This window comes from Carassius carassius, chromosome 11, assembly GCF_963082965.1.
Source record: "Carassius carassius chromosome 11, fCarCar2.1, whole genome shotgun sequence".
NCBI classification, from domain to species: domain Eukaryota; kingdom Metazoa; phylum Chordata; class Actinopteri; order Cypriniformes; family Cyprinidae; genus Carassius; species Carassius carassius.
This window is the reverse complement of record NC_081765.1, coordinates 27,363,811-27,383,399: the sequence shown is the minus strand read 5'-3', so window position 1 is coordinate 27,383,399 and position 19,589 is coordinate 27,363,811. Positions and strand designations below refer to the sequence as shown.

Sequence of the window (19,589 nt, the reverse complement as noted above, 5' to 3'; positions counted from 1 at the left end):
ACAGACCAAAAGTTTGGACACACCTTCTCTTTCAAAGAGTTTTCTTTATTTTCATGACTGAAAATTGTAGAGTCACACTGAAGGCATCAAGGGCTATTTGACCAAGAAGGAGAGCGATGGGGTGCTGCGCCAGATGACCTGGCCTCCACAGTCACCGGACCTGAACCCAATCGAGATGGTTTAGGGGTGAGCTGGACCGCAGACTGAAGGCAAAAGCGCCAACAAGTGCTAAGCACTGAAGCTCATCAAGAGAATGCCAAGAGTGTGCAAAGCAGTAATCAAAGCAAAAGGTGGCTACTTTGAAGAACCTAGAATATGAAATATTTTCAGTTGTTTCACACGTTTTTTATGTATATAATTCCATATATAATTCCACATGTTAATTCATAGTTTTGATCCCTTCAGTGTGAATCTACAACTTTCATAGTCATGAAAATAAAGAAAACTCTTTGAATGAGAAGGTGTGTCCAAAATTGTGGTCTGTACTGTATATATATATATATATATATATATATATATCTAGTGGTAACCTCTCAGTTACTTTAATTCAGTTGTTATTCTCTTTCTGTGAACTACTGTAAACTATAGACATGGTAAACAAAGTCAACTGAGTATTAGGACTGCTGTCTAGTAAATGTATCAAAGGTCATGGTTTTATAGACTGATATTTTACAAAATAAATTGCTTGGGATGCAAGTTTCTTCACGCATGCATTTATTTTCAAAACACTTTGGAGAAAATCTCTCACCAGTGTCTGGATTTCTAATTCAAGCAAAGTCAAACTTCAGTTGAGATTTGCACCTACTTTGCTGCAGGTTTTAACTGCATAATCAAATGCATGCGCTCTTTAAATTTTGGCCTGATAGACATGCAAGATATTTCTCAGTACTGGTTCTAAAAACACAAAGTTCTGTGCACATTTTTGGTTTAGACCAAGCAGATAGGCCTGATTTGCCACCCACCCAGAAGGGCAGGCATTGTGTTGGTCACTGCCATGTAATCAGTTTGTTTTTTGTATTTGCTTCTCATGCAAGCCACTGCTCTGCTTTTAGTTGGTGCATTAACCAAAAAAGTCTGAAAGGGAAATCTATCAAAGAAAATTACCAGCAAACCCTTCTGAGGAATGTGACCCTGTCCCTTTTCCACTGGATGTGTTCCAGCTCCTGCTGGTTCACAGGCGACCACTTGAAATCGCTCCTCTACTCCTTTCAATCAATCAAACATTGCATTTGGATACAAATCTGTTTATTTTGTTTGAAGTAAGATATGGTACAAGTTTGAATTAGTCCCCCAGCAGTGTTGTGTGAACCACAATTATTGCAAGCATACCACACAACAGGATTATGCTCCCATAAAATAATTTCTTACATTATCAACTGGGTTTTAGGCACAATTTTTTTTGCAAGTGTTTCATTTTCTAATTGTGTCAAGGGCAAAATCTTCTGTGGTGTTACATAGGAGTACAAAACTGATTTCAAATAAAACTAGCAAACATGAGAATATATATATATATATATATATTTTTTTTTTTTTACAGTTGGAAATAAGGCTTTGCATTCATAGAAAGACAGTATGCACTGAAGCAATTAAGTGTTTAAAAACTGACAGTATGTTCGTGAGGGCCTCATGAAAAAATCCTTACAAGTTAAAAATGCTTGCATAAGTAAAGTAAACCATCAGTGACTTGGCACCTGTTTTTGTGACCAGCTGCACTTTAGACCAGCCATCCACACTGGACTCAATAATCCCTTCTGTTCTGTGCATATGGTGGTTTCCCGCTGGTGTCCAACATCAATATTACACAACTATTACAAAATAACTTCATATATATGTCGAGCCAGCTGTGGTTGTCAAAGGGATGTTAGTACTTGAACGATTGTGGCTCATAGGCAGGTCTTTAATGTTTACTTTGTGCAGTCTAGATTAGCATGTGATTTGAATAAAGGGAAAACTGAGGTGAGTTGCCATTTACAGAACAGTAAAAATCATGAGGTTGTTTGAGTTATGAGCTAGTTCTAAAATCCCAATTTTGTTGCGATTCTGAAGCAGATGTGAAATCTTGTAAAAAGAAAATCCTGTTTTAATGCAGGACTGCTACTATTTTGTGCAAATGTCTTAATACCTGAAGTGTCTCGTTGCTCTTATTTTGTAATGGGAAAAGTAAAATCATGTAAAGTGCTAGTGTAACAATCTTTGCAAAAAGAATCATGCGCTAAAATCACTTTCAAATCAAACAGGACAAAATCAAATCCAGTGATTAAAGCTAGTTGCAATGTGGAAAGTGTTTTAGGACCTAAATCTCACACCAATAATATTCGTAATGTTTAAAAAACATCTGCAATTCCCTCACTTCCACATGGTGAAAAAAAAATCCACTTTGGTTACATGTTACAAACCGTATATGTCTGCATAGCTTTCCAGAAGAGTTATGATAACAATCTAGCACCACCGAAGCGGAGATACAGAATACTGACTACGTGTATATAAATATGTAAGCATTATATAAGTATTCCTGAATGAATAACTAGCACACTCCAAATAACTATTAAAGAGACTTTAACCATGGCTTGCAAAAAGCATTGAGGGACAAGCATTACAAAACTACACTATCTTAAGTAGAGCACATTGTAAAACTTATATACCTAGTCTGAAGGTTAACTACGACCATAAAGTCGGGAAACTAATAAAATCCGTAAAAGTAGAATAAATATGCCCATTATTGCTTTGGAGCTTTTACAAAAGTAATTAAAGCATGTATAACCCCAAAGAACCATAGTTCCTGTCCGTATGTTTCCACTCTATGATTAGCTCTCAGGCAATTTTACAGCACCTTGAACAAACCGTATGATTCAGGGAAGTAGTGTATGCTTTTTTGACATAAGTAGTTCTAAGCTATGCTAAGGAGAGCTCCTTCTCGCCTTTGTTATTTTTGGCTAATGGCGAAGTCTATATACTCAATGCATAAGCATTGCAGGAAGCTAAAGCAAGCATATTGGTAAAAAGATGGAACAGGTTCATGGCGAGGTTCTCGAAGAACACAGCATGCCATACTCTAGCAGTATGGCATACTCTATCAAATTGGCTTACAGTCTCTTTAAAAGTTATACAGAGTTGGGAAGTGAGGCAATATTGGGATCTGGCTTCTGCTCGGGTGAACAGAACAGGAAGAGTCGACTCCGGAGGCTTTTATAGGCAAACCTGAAATACATCATATGTCCCATCGCAACGAAGGAAACCGAGATGATCACGAGAAGCCCAAAGGCCTCTGGATTTGGTGCAAGGATGACCATGATGAAGTGTAGGAGATCAAGAAGATAGTTCATGGAGTTCTGGACGCCGTTGATGACGCCTCTCTCGGATTCAATCACATTCTCTTGGATCAATTGGGTCACGGTCAAATCAAAGGACCAAAGACCTGAAAGCAATTCAGGAGAATCAATTAAAACATAATGCATCAATATGCAATTATCACAAACATGCCTTGTTGTTTTTGGTCTCAAAGGTTGGCTTTATAACTTTCAGGTGATACGGATATCATCATCCTCCCTTTGAAGATAACAGAAAATAAGGACTAAAACGATTATTATTGTTTGCTGTTGGTTGATCAATTACTCACCAATTCTAGCAGCAATGACACCGGTGAAAAGAAGACAGACGGACATGTAGGACTCTATTTGTGGGGCTTCCTCAAAAACAGTGGTGTTAATCTGGATCTGTGGTTCAATTGTAGGAAGAAGAGTAGGACTCTCACGCAGCGAGTTGCTGTCTCCAAACAGATGCTTTAAGACCTCGTCGAAGGGTGAGACGCTGAGATCGAAAGGGCTGCCAGGAGCAAAGACAGATGCTACACAGAGCACGAGGCAAGTAAGTTGGGCGACTCCAGCGATGAAGCCGGTTCTGATCAGGCCACACTTCTTTCTGATCCAGGTGAAGGCCACCGTTCCACAGATTCCTGATATAGCTGAAGCTCCCATGAGGAGACTGAGCACGGAGCCGTTCAGGCCCTGAGTGTACGCATAGCCTGTGGTGATGCAGTCGAAGCCCAGAACGGTCATGTAGAGGAAAGACAGAGACATGCCAGCAAAAAAGATGGACTGGTTGTAGTAGGCCACCCAGCCATCCTTAAAGGTGCGGATGGGTTCTGTCATTTGGTAGAAGCAGCTGGTACTCTTCTTCACCTCAGCAGTTTCATTCATCAGCTGGGAGCCTTCAACTGGACTTTCATTATTTCCAATCTCTGCAAACAGTAAGTTGGACAAACACAAAATAAATTATTATTATTATTTTTTTTAACAAATGATTAGTGAAAAGGTGCTTAATCTTCCAAAAACAACAACAACAAAAAACACTGAAAAAAAAAAAGATCTAATCCAGAGTCAGAAATAACAGACTAGTAAAAGGGTTTCAAATTTAGATTGAACAAAAGATGGTTTATGGTTAGTCACAATAAAAATGACAAATTATTTTAAAAAAACTTAGTAATATGGTTAGATGGTTGAGCTTGACAAATGCAGTGGACACTACAGTTTGAATAACTTATTGATTCAACAGATTATCTTTCAGGGTGTCACAATTTTAAGAAATTATAATTTTTGTAATGGGAAAAAAAACAATAGGTAACAGGGTTATGCACAGGTGAACATTTGTGTTTTAAGGTAGATTAATATTGCATAATTCTTATGTTGTCTTAATCTTATGTTAAATAATAGTCTAACATATTCAGATGTGCTCACAACAAAAATCACTTTTATTGTAATACAAAAAAAAAAATTGGTGGAAAGTGAAGAGTTGGGGTGGTATTACAAACCTTTTTGTATGTTGAGATGCTTCAACTCTTGGTCATCATTGTCCTTCTGTCCTGCCTTGAAGGCAAGTGCTGGAGTCTTCTGATAAACTTTCCGAAGCAGGAAGTACTCCAAGCACATGGAGAACACATTCCAACCCGAGATAAAACCACAGCCGATGAAATGGGAGCCGAATGCCATGATCTGGCCCACAAGCATTGGAGCCAGAATGTTGGTTAGCTGGTCGATTATTCTTACAGTTGCATTCATATCTAACAAAACAGACACATAGAAAACAATAGGGAGTACAGGTGTGAAAAATGGGATTTATTCTGTGATTATATATATACAGAGAGAGAGAAAGTACAAGTGATTCAGTAAATTATGGAGTCTGCAAGATTTTTTACATGTTTTTGAAAAAAGTCATCAAAGCTGCTTTTACTTCATAAAAAACAGTATTATTGTTAAATATAATAGCAATATAAAGTAATTGTTTTGGCTGAATTTTCATATTATGCTGATTTGGTGCTCAGGAAACATTTCTTATTATTTTCAATATTGAGAACAGCTGTACTACTTGAAAAAATAAAACATACTACCCTTATTACTTTTGAATGGTAATGTATATGCCTATATATAATGTAGATATTGGCTATGTGCTAACTTTCATGGATTTCCTGAAGGTTAGTGGGTTCACTGGGTACATTAAAAGTCATAAGGACTGCCAGCTGATGCAAGCATTCTAAACAGATAAGATGATTGATGGAGAAAGAGCTGTAATGTATTTTATGGGTTTCCTCGAATAGGTGAAATGAGTTTTATAGACAATATAACAGTTATAAAATGTATTTGGACACTTAACCCACATCCAATTAAATAACATAACATAAATGACCTGCCAATTTGCTCCGATCATCTCCAGCCACAACCACAACCCAGTCCCTCTGGATGGTGATGGACATAGCTGTGCTGGCCAGGTTAGCGATGTTAGCAATGGTGATGACCAAAATGTAGCATGATGTCTGCAATGTCAAAAAACAACAAACAGTGTCCTAAAAAGTAGCAGATATTGTTATTTGTTGTAAGTCCACTGCCATAAAAAGCATGACTTGATATTCAGGAACAGTCCAGAACAAAAAAAAAACAAGAGTCCCATTTTGTCTGCTGCATGGATTCTCCACCTCAGTGACACCCGGACAAACAGCAGGTTTTGTTTGTTATTATATATGTTAAGTTTAAGCTTTCCAGTCCTGTTAAGCAAACAACATGCTTTCTGCTCACAAGACATCCCTGGAATCTGCTGACAACACATTTTGTTATCAAGGTCTCATGTTTCAGAAGCAAGAACTTAAGTTGAGTCGATTCAGAATAAAGAAGGGAGCTTTAGACAACATCACCTCCTATATAGGTCAGAAATTATTGAGAAGCTTGACATTACTCTTAATATCTTGTTATAAGGAGATTGTTTGCCACTGCCAGCTACGAAAAAAAAACCCTTTTTTCATGCATTTTAAATAGGGAAGCATGTTTAGAGTGAAACCATTTGCATTAAACGTGAGCAAAAACAAAACTGTAGGCCACCAAGAAGTTTATGCTTTTTAAAATTAAGGCTTGTACAGGACTCAAGATTAGTTCTGGGTGCTTTTGAAGATCTGTTTACACACTCAGCAAATATTAATGAATAGTGTCAGAGTTTTACTAGGAAGCAAACTATCACAGCTTTTTAAATACTCACAAGCAACCATCCACTGTACAAGGTAGTAAGCTGTTCTTTAAACTGGAAAACAACCATCAGAAGGACACCACAGAGAATGACAGCACTGTTCTGGACAACCAAAGACGTCTGTGCCACTGAAATTGAGAGAGAAATATATTCAAATTGCATTTAGTAAAATTACTTTTTTTTTTAATAATTGGCATTATGAAAAGTGATGCATACTCTCAGTAATGTCTCATGTTGCACAATAATTCTGCATGCCCTGTTTTTTGGAGATTTGCCATGTTTACCTTTCAGTCTGGGGTTTTTGTCCACCCAGTCACCAATAATAGCTCCCAGTAAGAGGACAGACCCCGCAACCACCAGCCCATACACAGCTGTCAGGAGTAAACTATTGCCATACAGCTCCACCAAAAACACAGCCACAGCAAAATTCCACATCCGATCCCCCTGTAACATAAAGACACAATGATAAAAAAGTTAAGCATTTTGCAGCTTACATTACCTGTTTTATTGACAACATATTAATAAAAACATACATACATACATATATATGTATATTTTAACCCTTCAGTGTTGCTAAAAATGTGGGAAAAAGCAATTTAAGAGACACAATAAAAACAATTAAATTTGATTTAAGCTTATAATTAATCAAAATATCTATTTGTGTGTGTGTGTGTGTGTGTGTGTGTGTGTGTGTGTGTGTGTGTGTGTGTGTGTGTGTGTGTGTGTGTGTGTGTAAAATCTAAAATACAAATACAAAATAAAAATAATATGAATACAATACAATAGCAAAATATCTCAAATATGACCACATTTATACAACATATGCAATATATATATATATATATATATATATATATATATATATATATATATATATATATAGGTCGTTCTTCAAAGAAAAAAAAAACGAGCTTTCAAATACAGATCCTAAGGCACAGAGACTCTTCTTACCCATGTTGACAAGGCATGTCCGAGGTAAATGAGGAATTTCGCGGACTTGAAGAATTCGCAAAATCTTTCTGAAAATACAGAAATGCAAGTGCAATGTTGTTTATTTCTTCTTCTTCTTATACTTCACATGAATTCGTAAAACACTTACCACAGCAAGGTTTTTTAGAGGCAGCTGTGTCCATTTTGCGTTGAATATCGATTGTATTTGTTCGGTTTTACTTGTCAGGATTTTAATTCCTTTGTATTGTTCAGGTTCGACAGGAAAAGTAAATCGTTGCTGCAAATATTTCCTGCGCAAAAACACGAATATTTCCCTTTTCTCCTCTCCAAACTTAGCTATCACTGTAGCTGAAGTTGGAGAGAAATAACCTCTTCTAGAACGACTAAATGTGTAAAAACATATGATTCCCGAAGGAGCCAGATCCGCGCTCACGGACGCAGCCGAGCACCGTGTTTAGCACACAGCGCTCCGAGCAGACGGCTGATAATATAGCGATCATAGACTCCGCCCCTCCACGATCAGACAAAGACAAGTGTTTCTCGAGCTTGTTTAACAATGTCAAAGTTATGACTCTGATCCACTAAATTGATTTGCAAAATACAGCTAAAATAAAAATATAAAGAGCTAATATATAAAGTCTATACATCTTATTATAGGGGAGACGGGGCTAACGCTTGTTTGTCTTCTAGTTTAATCCCGTTAAATTATGTTTTTGGAATACTGTCTTTCAAAGTAAAATGTAATACTGCCATACTTGACATATGCGTTAGCTGTTTGTTAAGTGAACGAATTGAAAGCATAACAGCATAGGCTTAAGGGGTCAACAACAATATAATTTGGGTATTGAGGCATGTTGTGACAAAATGTAAGCATGTTCCGTCTTTTCATGGGTAATAATGAAATGTTAATATTTAAGTCATTATTAATAGTAGCATTGCTACTTTTTGTCTGATGTATGACAACTCCCCATGCTCTCCTACACATAATACACTTTTTTCAACTGGCCATATATCTTATTAGTTATCATTCAGTTGGTATGCCATTAAAAACCCATATCAGTATCAACACTACTAGCATCAGATAATCTCTTTATGTGTCACCATGACATTCTTTGATGGGTGTTCTGTTATTCACTGCCAGGCTGTGCTCAATGACCTAAAAGGTGCCCAGTACATCTCTATCATTTGGAAATTTTACAACACAGCCCTCAATGAACAGTAGAGTTTACATAAAATCAGTGTTAACATTTTATTAAATCCAATCATCTATATCAGGGGTCTCCAAACTCAGTCTCCTGCAGGACCCTGAGGACCGAGTTTGGAGACACCTGACCTAGATAGATAGATAGATAGATAGATAGATAGATAGATAGATAGATAGATAGATAGATAGATAGATAGATAGATAGATGAGTTTTATTTTATTTTCAACATTCCCAATAAACTGGAAGTTTTCTTTTTCCGCTGTTACTGAGTTGCACTTTGGGTCAATGCAGCTATTTCCCAACAGCTTGGCAGTGAATGGCTCTTCCCAATGGTATCCAGATTTATTCTATTCAGGTCAGTACTTAGTGTCAGTATTTGAGCACACAAACAAACATAATGTGAAATATTAGAAAAACATTAGCTGTGGTATGTTTATTAAAAAAACTATGTATGTCCGGAATGTGTTTTTGCCTTCTGCTTTTGGTTTGAAAGAAAGTTGCTTTATTACACACTCGCGCTCACTTACAACCTTATTGCGTAACCCTGAGAGGCTCAAAAGAGTGCATTTCAGTCTTTTATACAATTGATAGCCTGAGTGGATGTTTTTCCCTTAACATGACTATGCAGAAGCTTGTAGCATGTTTTTTATATATCTGTTTGTATCTTCATATTTTTTTGACTTGATAATGCATAAAAAGTGAAGTAATGCTTTGCTCGGTTTTGTTATTTTTAAGTAATAACATGATGCAATGACATGTCACATTTAATCTTATAACAAACAGAAAGGATTGCGTCGTTATATATTTTTGTTAGTGGTTCTCATATTTGTTTGCTGCAGAATTTGCATGGAATGACAAACCAAAATCTAATTGTTTGGACTTGATTAAAAAGTCAGAAAATTGGGAAGCATCCGATTCACACATAGCTCAAAGCTGAGTCATGTTGCACACAGAACCATCCTAGCCACAAAAATTCTAGACATAGAACCAGATTACTTGGGTCACAGACTATGGAAAGCCAAATGGGTCAGAATACGCGTGCTTTTCAACGCCGTATTCATTTTAAAACGCCGTTTTCATAACGCCGCCAGGCGTTAAATAAGCGCCGTTACGTGATAAGTTGACGCCAGACGCCACCAGGCGTTAAAATAACGCCACACGCCTACCGACGTTAAGTTAACGCGACACGCCACTTAAGATGCAAATTTATTCGCTCATCTACATGGACACACCTCTCATGGCTACGAGGACTCTACGGCAAGTCAGAGCATCCAGTTTGCAAGAGCGCGAAGATGGCAAGAAGAGCGTTTGTTTTGCAGTGTAAACACACTGTTAATGACTGCACTCGCCTTTTACTGTCTGATAATCCCGGGCCTGCTGTTTTTCAGTCATCATTAAACAGGTAAAGATTGTGTTTATGTTCTCCAAAATAATTTAGTTAGAGTTGTAACGGTCACGTTTTGATAGACACGATTACATGAGCTGTTGATTTAACTTGCTAATTTTAATGGCACAATAATGGCACAATATTTTTTTTAACACAATTTACTAACTTTTATGCCCCAGAACTATGTTAAGTCATCTTAATACATTTTATGCAGTTGTTTGGAAGCAAACAAGATGCATTACAGTGTTTCTCCACCCTGGACCTGGGCATCCCCCAACACTGCACATTTTGTATGTCTTCCTTATCTGACACTGCCTTTTCAGTCCCCTGAGTTTCTTTTAATGAGCTAATGAGTTAAATCAGGTGTGTTTGATTAGGTAGACACACAAAATGTGCATTGCTGGAAATGCCAGAATGAACTGTCTCATATAGTTATTACAGGAATCACAAATAATTCCAACTTTGAAAATGATCAGTCGTTTGAACGAATGGACTGAATGATTTTTAAACATTTACTGACACCTACTAGCAGTGAGTATCTTTTTTAGTTTATGTTTAAAATATATTGGCTATATAGTTTCTCAAAAATTGAAATTCTTTTTATTAACATCTACCCACCCCAATGTTGTTTCAAACCTAAATGTCTATATTTCTTTTGGGGAACATATATTTTGAAGAATGCTGGTAACCAAGCTGTTTTAGTCATTAAATGTATGTAAATAATGATTCAGATGCAGCTTCAATAAATAAATAAATAAATAAATAAAAAATTGACAGTGTAGCCTAAATGTAAATTGAATATTTCTTTCTAAAGCAACATGTTAGAACAACATTTTTTAGACTTTAAAATAAGTTTTGAGGTTATTTTTCTTTCTTTTTAAAAAAACATAGCATGATATACTATTTAAAACAAAGCAAAAAATTATGTATTGTTATTAATTTATTTAATATAAAAATAATAATAATAAAAAAAAAACATTTACTTTTTAGACTTCAAACCATGCTGAGGAGCCTGGAATGGGCAAAGGGGACTCTTCTACATACTCAGGCAGCAGATGAGATCATCCATGAAGTATCAGATTTTATTCAGGAGATTCAAACTTCTGAACCAAGAGCACAGGATGGTAAATGCAATCAAACAATCTTAATTACTCACAGTAAACTTCAGTTAGATTGTCTGATTTTGATGGCCAGTAACTTGACATCTACAGTAATATATTTTGAATAATTTTGCTAAGCATAACATATCACACAGACATACAAACTATTGGAAAAATTAAGAAGTCTGTTTATAATTGTTTATAAAAGCAATATATTATAATTATTCTACAGACAGCACTGTATATCGACCTCCACTGATTCGTAGTGGATCCAGAGGTGCACCATCTTATGTCATTACACAGGATCAGCTGTCATTTTTGTTGTCTTGTGGCTTCACTGTAAAACAGATTGCACAAATTCTACACACCTCCATATCCACAGTCAAGCGACGTTTAAGGTAAGTTATATAATATAATAACTAATATCCATTGACTACACACATTATACCCTGTTCACAGGTGTATTTGTCATGCAAAACTAATAAAATGATGGAAACATTTTATTTTATCCCAGTTACATATGTTACATGTAGTGTGCATAATTACATGATACTGACCATAAACTAAACCCTAATCCTATTCCTAACCACAACCCTATAGTAAGTGCATCTAGATTATTATTATTATTATTTAGTACTTAAATGTGTAATTACACTGTGTAACCCGATTAATAAAGTGAATTTTATTTATATTTACATTTAGTCAGTTAGTGGACACTTTTATCCAAAGCATTTTATAACAATAGAAACATATTTGGGAATTTGCTCCACCTAGATTAAAATGTCATATGTTTAGGCTGACTGGAGTACTCATCTCATTAGATCATAATGAGTTGGGAAAAATGCTGAGTGCAACTTTTGATTTATTTTAGCGCTCCTATTAAATGTTAAAATGCTTGGATATATATTTCCAGGTGCTTCAATCTGTTGCAGTCTTCCTCATACTCAGATATATCTGATGCAGATTTAGATGAAAAAATTAGGGATATAGTGGCTGGAAATGACCAACTTGGACCAGAGGCAGTTCGAGCACAACTGAGGACAGAGGGAATTCGGGTTCAGAGGTGCAGAGTGCGGAGCAGTATGCATCGTGTCAACCCAAGGGCTGCAGCTCTCAGAGCAATGTCTCAGAGACTACGTAGAAGGTCCTACCGTGTCGCAGGACCTAATTCTTTATGGCATCTTGATGGAAATCACAAACTAATAAGGTAATTTTCTTTTTAAATGCAATCTTAAACATTGCATTATGCCTTAACCACTTTATTCTTCTGTTGCTTTAACAAAATGCCATTAAGTCACTAAATTTAAAATTTGTTTTTAAAAGTCTAAATTTCAGAATTAAGCAGTTGATTAACAGAAATCAGTATGGCTGCATAAAAAGGGTTGTTGAAATGGATGTAACAGTGCTCTTGTAGAACATCTAAAGCACACCCTTCATTGGATATTTTGTTGTTGTCTAATGCAGGTTTTATGCTCAACTAAGTAATTATGTATTTGTGTTAATTTAGATGGAGGATAGTAATTCATGGTGCCATTGATGGCTACAGTCGGCTTGTCACCTTTCTCCAAGCATCTAACAACAATCGCAGCAGCACTGTCATGAACTGCTTCTTGGATGCCATTTCCAAATATGGAGTCCCTTCCAGAGTAAGGACTGACCATGGGGGAGAGAACAATGCAGTGTGCTTGTTCATGAACCTGTTCAGAGGCACTGAACGAGGGAGTGCTCTTAGAGGAAGAAGTACACACAATCAGAGGATTGAAAGACTTTGGGTCGATCTGTGGCGTGGGGTGTCAAATGTGTACTATGACCTTTTCCACTTTCTTGAGAGTGAGGGCATTGTGGATGTAGATAATGAAATGCACATGTGGGCTCTGCAATATGTCTACATCCCAAGAATTAACAAAGACTTGACAAATTTTAAACACCAGTGGAACAATCATGGTTTACGAACCGAGAGACACCAGTCACCTCTACAAATCTTTGTCCGGGATTGCCTGGCACAACAGAGTCTGCCAAGTACTGCAATGCAGGAGATATTTGCAAGACCCTCAGACTCCACTGGAGGAGAGACTAATTCAGCAGAGCTTGTTGGTGGTGACAGTCATTCTGTATCTGGAGCGGTATCTCATGTGCATTGGCTTGAACGAGTTACCGTACCTCCAAACCAGTTCACTGTGACTGATGATGAGATGAAACAACTCACAGAACAAATTGATCCACTTGAAGGTCCCCGGGAAAATCTTGGAGTAAATGTACTTAAAGATGTCCTTTCTTTTGTGGAAAACCTAAGAATGTAAATTGACATTTAACAGTGTCACTGTTACTTGTTTGAAGTGTTTTACATGGCATGTGTCATATTCTGATCGGTATCTCCCCTCTACTTTCCTGACTCATTTATAGTTTATGTAAGGGCTAGTCATATCCCTGAGATAAAAAAAAAAAAAAAAAAACACTAAATCACATTAATAAACAACTTTTTATTGTAATTGTGATGTAAATTTCATTAATTTGTAGTATAATCTGAATACTTTCAGATGTGGATTCTTATCAGATATCCCAAGACAGAGCAGAACTGGAGAAAGGGACAAAACTTAGCAACCCCTACAAACATCAAAAAGCTGTAGTAGAACTGTATGATGAAATGTCCATTGTATAACTTTAGATAATCGAAGTGCACACATCCAACAGGCTGAAGGGCTTAATGTGAGTGCTCAACCACGTAAATACCTAAAACTAAGAAGAAATTTGGCACACCACAGCTCCAAAAGTATTATGTTCTCATCAAAGGTGACATTCCGAGCCTACAAGCTCTTCATTAGACAATGAACACATACATAGTTCAGGTTTTATATATAGCACAAACCTGAATGACATGATCACCCACATGATCCAAAAAAGGGCAATCAGGAAATCACCTCACATAAAGGCAATAAACAAACCTAAAAGTGAATACAACCACTAACTACAAATTCTGAACCTAAGCCTATATAAAAAAAATAGCTGTAAAGTATACATAAATTATAGAATCAAATTTACATTTGATTCTATCTTGATGTTGATTGTTTTCTTAACATCAGGCATTTTATTTAATGATTTTTGTGAGAGATAAAGTATTGTTCTTTTATGTATATTTTGCAAGTATTTTTTTTTTTTTAATATGTTGAGGTTCAGCATTTGTAGTTAATGGTTGTTTTCACTTTTATGTTTATTGCCTTTATCTGATTGCCATTCGGTTTGGGGGGCGGGGGGTCATGTGGGTGATCATGTCACTCTAGTTTGATGTATGTGATCATTGTCTGATGAAGAGCTTGTAGGCTTGAAATGTCACTTTTGGTGAGAATATAAATATTTTTCTACTCTTAGAGCAGTGGTGTGCCAATTTAGCTCTTCATGTTTCATAATAAAACTTTAAAACATGAAAATATTTAAAACTATTACATCAGTAACAGCCAACACAATTTTTCTACATCACTCCAAAAGTGGGGGATTGCAAAATACCACTTTCCATGTTTTCTCTGAAGAGTTCATAGCTGGGATGGATTGGTAGCCTCAAGACAATGCTGCAGGTATTTGCCTCTGGAAAAATTTTAGGGGCCTCATTCTCTTGAGGGTGTAAGAACTCCAATTTGGGTTCCACTGGGAACCCTAGCCTCGGAATAGCAGTAGATCCTGACACAAATCCAAGAATCTTGTCTAAGGTGAGGGGATATGCAGTTCCTTCTAGTAAAAATGAACAGGAAAAAAAAAAGTTAATGACCATTTTGCAGATACAGAATACCAGTAAAGTAGTTGTCACAGTTTATTGTACTTCATGTTCTTCCAAACCCATATAAGTATCCTCATCCCAGATAACAATAAAGTATAGTTGAATGTACTAAAAATACTTAAAAACAAGCAAGTACTTTTGTAGTAAATTCATTTTTTTGTGCTAAATAAGATTATATTTTATATAGACACTAATTAAAGGTGTATTTCTACTTGCACTTGAAAAAGTATATTAAGTAGCACTAATACTCAAATTCATTTTTAGTGCATTGAAATAAAGTATCCTATCACAAAAATATACAGAGGACTTTTATTTGTGTACTTCTAAAGTTTGATTTCATTACATTAAAAATTAGTTCAATCTTAGTAGATTTTTATATAGTAATCCTAAATTAAACTTTTAATAAATATAAGTACATTTTCCCAACTGTACCACATAAGTACACTTAATATAAATTGATTTTAAGTGTAGTCAGATAAAGTAAACCAAATATACAAGTGTTTTATAAGTGTATTAGTTAAAGGTGTGCTATGGTTCAGTATATATTTAAAAGTGTATGAAAGATTTGTTCAAGTGGCAACTAAATACATTTTAATACAGGGATAATATGTTAAAAGCACACATGAGCTATGGGATTTCATCAAACATATATACATTTTTATTTAATTTATCTTAAAAAAATATGATAGATAGATAGATAGACAGACAGACAGACAGACAGACAGACAGACAGACAGACAGATAGATAGATAGATAGATAGATAGATAGATAGATAGACAGACAGACAGAGAGAGAGAGAGAGAGAGAGAGAGATCCAACATAGCTTCAGTTTGATCTCATACCTTCCACTTCTATGAGCCAGTCCCTCCAGAAACAGATTGTTCTACTCTCCACTACTCTCCTGTTGCTGCCAACTGGAGAAAGTTCTGCTTTAAACAAAGCAGATATGTCTTCGGCCAAAAGTGGCTTCTCCTCATACATAAATACTTCTTTAAAGAGCTGAGGATGCTTTTGCATCAAATGTAAAAGCCCAAGACACTCCAGGCCCTCTTTAAATCTAGATAAGCAAAACATGTACCAAATGTGAAACAATGACAAAATAGTACTGGTAATTTGTCAGGTGAAAATATCTGTACATTCTTATACTCACTGTTCCAAGGAATCCCTCAACCTGTTCTCGATGAAAAACTTGGTAGCTGATTCCACTAAGTTGTCTCTGTCTTCTAGCGTCTGGATGTGCCATAGAGACCCCAGCATACTTAATTGGTCAGACGCCTCCATTATAGCACACTGTGCTTCATTTACATTCTGTGCCAACTGGATCTAAATTGACAATGAATTTAACACAAAATTAGCCATTAAATACAAGAAACAAAATACTTATATAAAACATTTAAATATTTAATGCACACACAAACCCTTAAGTAAGAGCTTTTTAAGGTTAAGGTTAACAATTTAAACATTCTAAGATATTACCACTATCGCCAAATTACAGTTACTAACAAAGCAACAGCTGGCATAAATGAAAATGTGCAATATATAAACTAACCTTGGTCATCTTTGCTCTGAAGTCATAGTCAGCAATCTCTTGAAGGTCTGGTACTGGGGGCTGAAGGTTGCACACCTGACAGAACAGTCTTTCTGAAAAAAAATTTGGCTCCACACCACCATGTATCAGGCACACAGCTATCATCCGTCCAACTATTTTGTACATTCCATTGTACAGTGCTGTAACACATGGGAAAAGCATTATTATGTCTATAAACAATGCTTAGAAAATGTGTGGTGCTTCTTAAAAAATTAATCACTTTTTTCATAGGGGACTATGTTTTAATTTTAATAATTAAAGATGATTTTTATAAAGACCTAATGACATTCAATGTGAAAGTGTGCAGAATTACAGAAAATTATAAAGGAGGCAAACTATTTTTCCAAAATGCTTAATGTAAACACACACACACACAAATTAGGCAGGAGGTTACCTTTGGAATTGCAGGCAAGTGTTTTTTTCCAGTCCTCTCCATCAAATATTTCGCATGAGTGGATTTCCCTCATCAGCAAAGTTAAAAATTCTCTCGTTGGTCCACCCTCATCAGCGGCTCCCTCACCAATCCCATCAGCATCTCTGAACACAACATCTAGTTTTGCCTCAGGGTTAAAACGTTGGCGTCGGAAGGCTCTGATGCCACTGTCTAGGATGTTGCATCGTGTTACATTGATTTGGTTGGAAATGGGTGCAGCTGTAAAATCCACTTTGTTTGACATTGTATTTAACAATGATTTCAGGTCAACACTGAAAAAAATAAATAAAAGAGAATGTTACTCCGTCTTTTGATCCAACTACAGTATAAATACATGTCTAACAACATCAATTGACTTACTCATACTCATCTTCATCTGAGATATAAATATCTGTGTCTGGACTGAGTAAAGAAAATGCCACTGAAACTTCTGGAGAGGAGGCCACGGCTGGAGCTGGAGCAGCAGAGGAGGCCACGGCTGGAGCTGAGAAGGAGGCCACGGCTGGAGATGAGAAGGAGGCCACGGCTGGAGCTGGAGCTGGAGAGGAGGCCACGGCTGGAGCTGGAGCTGGAGAGGAGGCCACGGCTGGAGCTGGAGCTGGAGAGGAGGCCACGGCTGGAGCTGGAGCTGGAGAGGAGGCCACGGCTGGAGCTGGAGCTGGAGAGGAGGCCACGGCTGGAGCTGGAGCTGAGAAGGAGGCCACGGCTGGAGCTGGAGCTGGAGAGGAGGCCACGGCTGGAGCTGGAGCTGAGAAGGAGGCCACGGCTGGAGCTGGAGCTGGAGAGGAGGCCACGGCTGGAGCTGGAGCTGAGAAGGAGGCCACGGCTGGAGCTGAGAAGGAGGCCACGGCTGGAGATGAGAAGGAGGCCACGGCTGGAGCTGGAGAGGAGTTCACTTGTGCAAGTGCATAAGTACTCTGTAAAATTGAACAACTGTGATCTTTCATTTGAATGTACTATTGCACTATTTGTAGCACTTTTGTTTATACATAATATAAAGGAAGCAATAAAATATTAGGCTGTCCAAAAAACGAAGACTGATATGAAATAGATCAAACAATAGGAACACAGTTTCTACATAATACTGCAGACACAAAGAGGCCTTTTGAATATTAGATTAGATTACCTTCTCTTGTACATAAAGTGCCGATCTTCCTAGCTGCCCACTAGCAATTATGGCTGCTGGGGTTTTTGACTCCAGACTCAAACGTGAAACCTGCCTCTGTGCATCAACCCTGCATAATTCAAACTCTCTCCCTTGAAGCTGTGGAAACGTGCTTCTGAGAATTTCTGCAAACTGTGTCTCACTCTGCTCTCTCTGTACAACAAGTCTCTGACTGGCAATGGCATCTATTGGTCAACAATGTGAAATGCTGTTAGTTTAATTTGTTTACAATCAACATGACAATTTCATGAATAGCATTATAAGCAAAGGACTTACCTCTCAAAGAAGATAACCGATCAATACCAGTGCGGAGAAGAGTTACTTTAAATGTACATGTCACATTTCTCCTCCGCGTCCTTCTGGGACGAGCAGGACCATGCAACGGCTGTTCGTTGCGGAACATCTCAAACCTTTCAGAGAACATTTAAACATAACTCTACTACGAAATTTAAACATATTTGCTATAACCTAATTAATGATCTGAGATAAAGTAAGTTTGATACTTATTGTTTGTTATTATAATGTCATGATTTAAGTTGTCGAATTAAATCATCCAATTAATTTATAGGGCTAATAAATAGATTTTATTTAAAGATTTTACAGATAGATAGATAGATAGATAGATAGATAGATAGATAGATAGATAGATAGATAGATAGCAGACAGACATTCCCTACCTGTCCACAAGACTTTGTTCTCCAAGCTCTGCTGGTGATGCTTCAAGTAAACTGTCAAGTTGGGCATTTATGCGATCCCTAATCCCACTGAGACGTCTTCTAAAATTATTAGGTACACCAGACATCTTTGTTGTTCTCTGATAAAGAGATTAATAATGACCTAACAATCTAAAAAACGCGCCAGACACTACATCCGGTGCTGTCTTAAAATCATAAATGAATCAGACGTTTGAACGAATCGATTTAATAAATGATTCAGTGACATGCTGCCACCTACTGGCGGTTTCAGTTTCATTTTATAAATTGAGTCATTTAAATTGTTTAATATTTCTATATTCAAAACTTCATATTTTAAACATTAATCTCATAACATCGTTATTATGCATGAAGTCTGTAAATATTCCTTAATGCAACAAAAAAAGTTAAGTGCATGGCAAAGATGAAATGTTGATGCTAAGTTAAAATCTAAATGTTTTGGCTTTAAAATATGGAATACATTTAATAAAGTTTGAAAAAGGGGATTATAAAGGTTAAAAAACTAATCTTTAAGGAGTCAAATATCGCCCTATAATGTATATATATATATATATATATATATATATATATATATATATATATATATATATATATATATATATATATATATATATATATATATATATATATATATATAGTACAGACCAAAGGTTTGGACACACCTTCTCATTCAAAGAGTTTTCTTTATTTTCATGACTATGAAAATTGTAGATTCACACTGAAGGCATCAAAACTATGAATTAACACATGTGGAATTATATATAGAATTA

The 19,589-nt window shown here is 36.5% G+C and overlaps 2 protein-coding genes across 3 annotated transcripts; both read right to left on the bottom strand.

Annotated features, from left to right (window-relative positions):
- Positions 1–1,228: 1,228 nt before the first annotated feature.
- On the bottom strand, positions 1,229–7,935 carry LOC132153125 (solute carrier family 40 member 1). Its single transcript, XM_059562381.1, has 8 exons — positions 7,607–7,935; positions 7,459–7,526; positions 6,792–6,951; positions 6,520–6,635; positions 5,680–5,806; positions 4,808–5,056; positions 3,617–4,237; positions 1,229–3,415 (listed from the first exon to the last, which is right to left on the bottom strand). Exons 1-8 carry the CDS (start codon positions 7,638–7,640, stop codon positions 3,102–3,104), a joined length of 1,689 nt encoding a protein of 562 aa, XP_059418364.1. The 5' UTR covers positions 7,641–7,935; the 3' UTR covers positions 1,229–3,101.
- Positions 7,936–13,615: 5,680 nt separating this feature from the next.
- LOC132153124 (uncharacterized) lies at positions 13,616–18,753 on the bottom strand. Of its 2 annotated transcripts, none has more exons than XM_059562380.1 (8): positions 18,383–18,753; positions 18,068–18,291; positions 17,302–17,858; positions 16,903–17,213; positions 16,470–16,561; positions 16,071–16,243; positions 15,763–15,977; positions 13,616–14,873 (listed from the first exon to the last, which is right to left on the bottom strand). In XM_059562380.1, the coding sequence occupies exons 1-8, from the start codon at positions 18,528–18,530 to the stop codon at positions 14,617–14,619; spliced, it is 1,977 nt and encodes a 658-aa protein (XP_059418363.1). In that variant the 5' UTR covers positions 18,531–18,753; the 3' UTR covers positions 13,616–14,616. The 2 variants fall into 2 exon arrangements, with proteins under 2 accessions (XP_059418363.1, XP_059418361.1); XM_059562378.1 differs by having other exon boundaries at positions 16,470–16,648; positions 18,383–18,749.
- Positions 18,754–19,589: the final 836 nt, after the last annotated feature.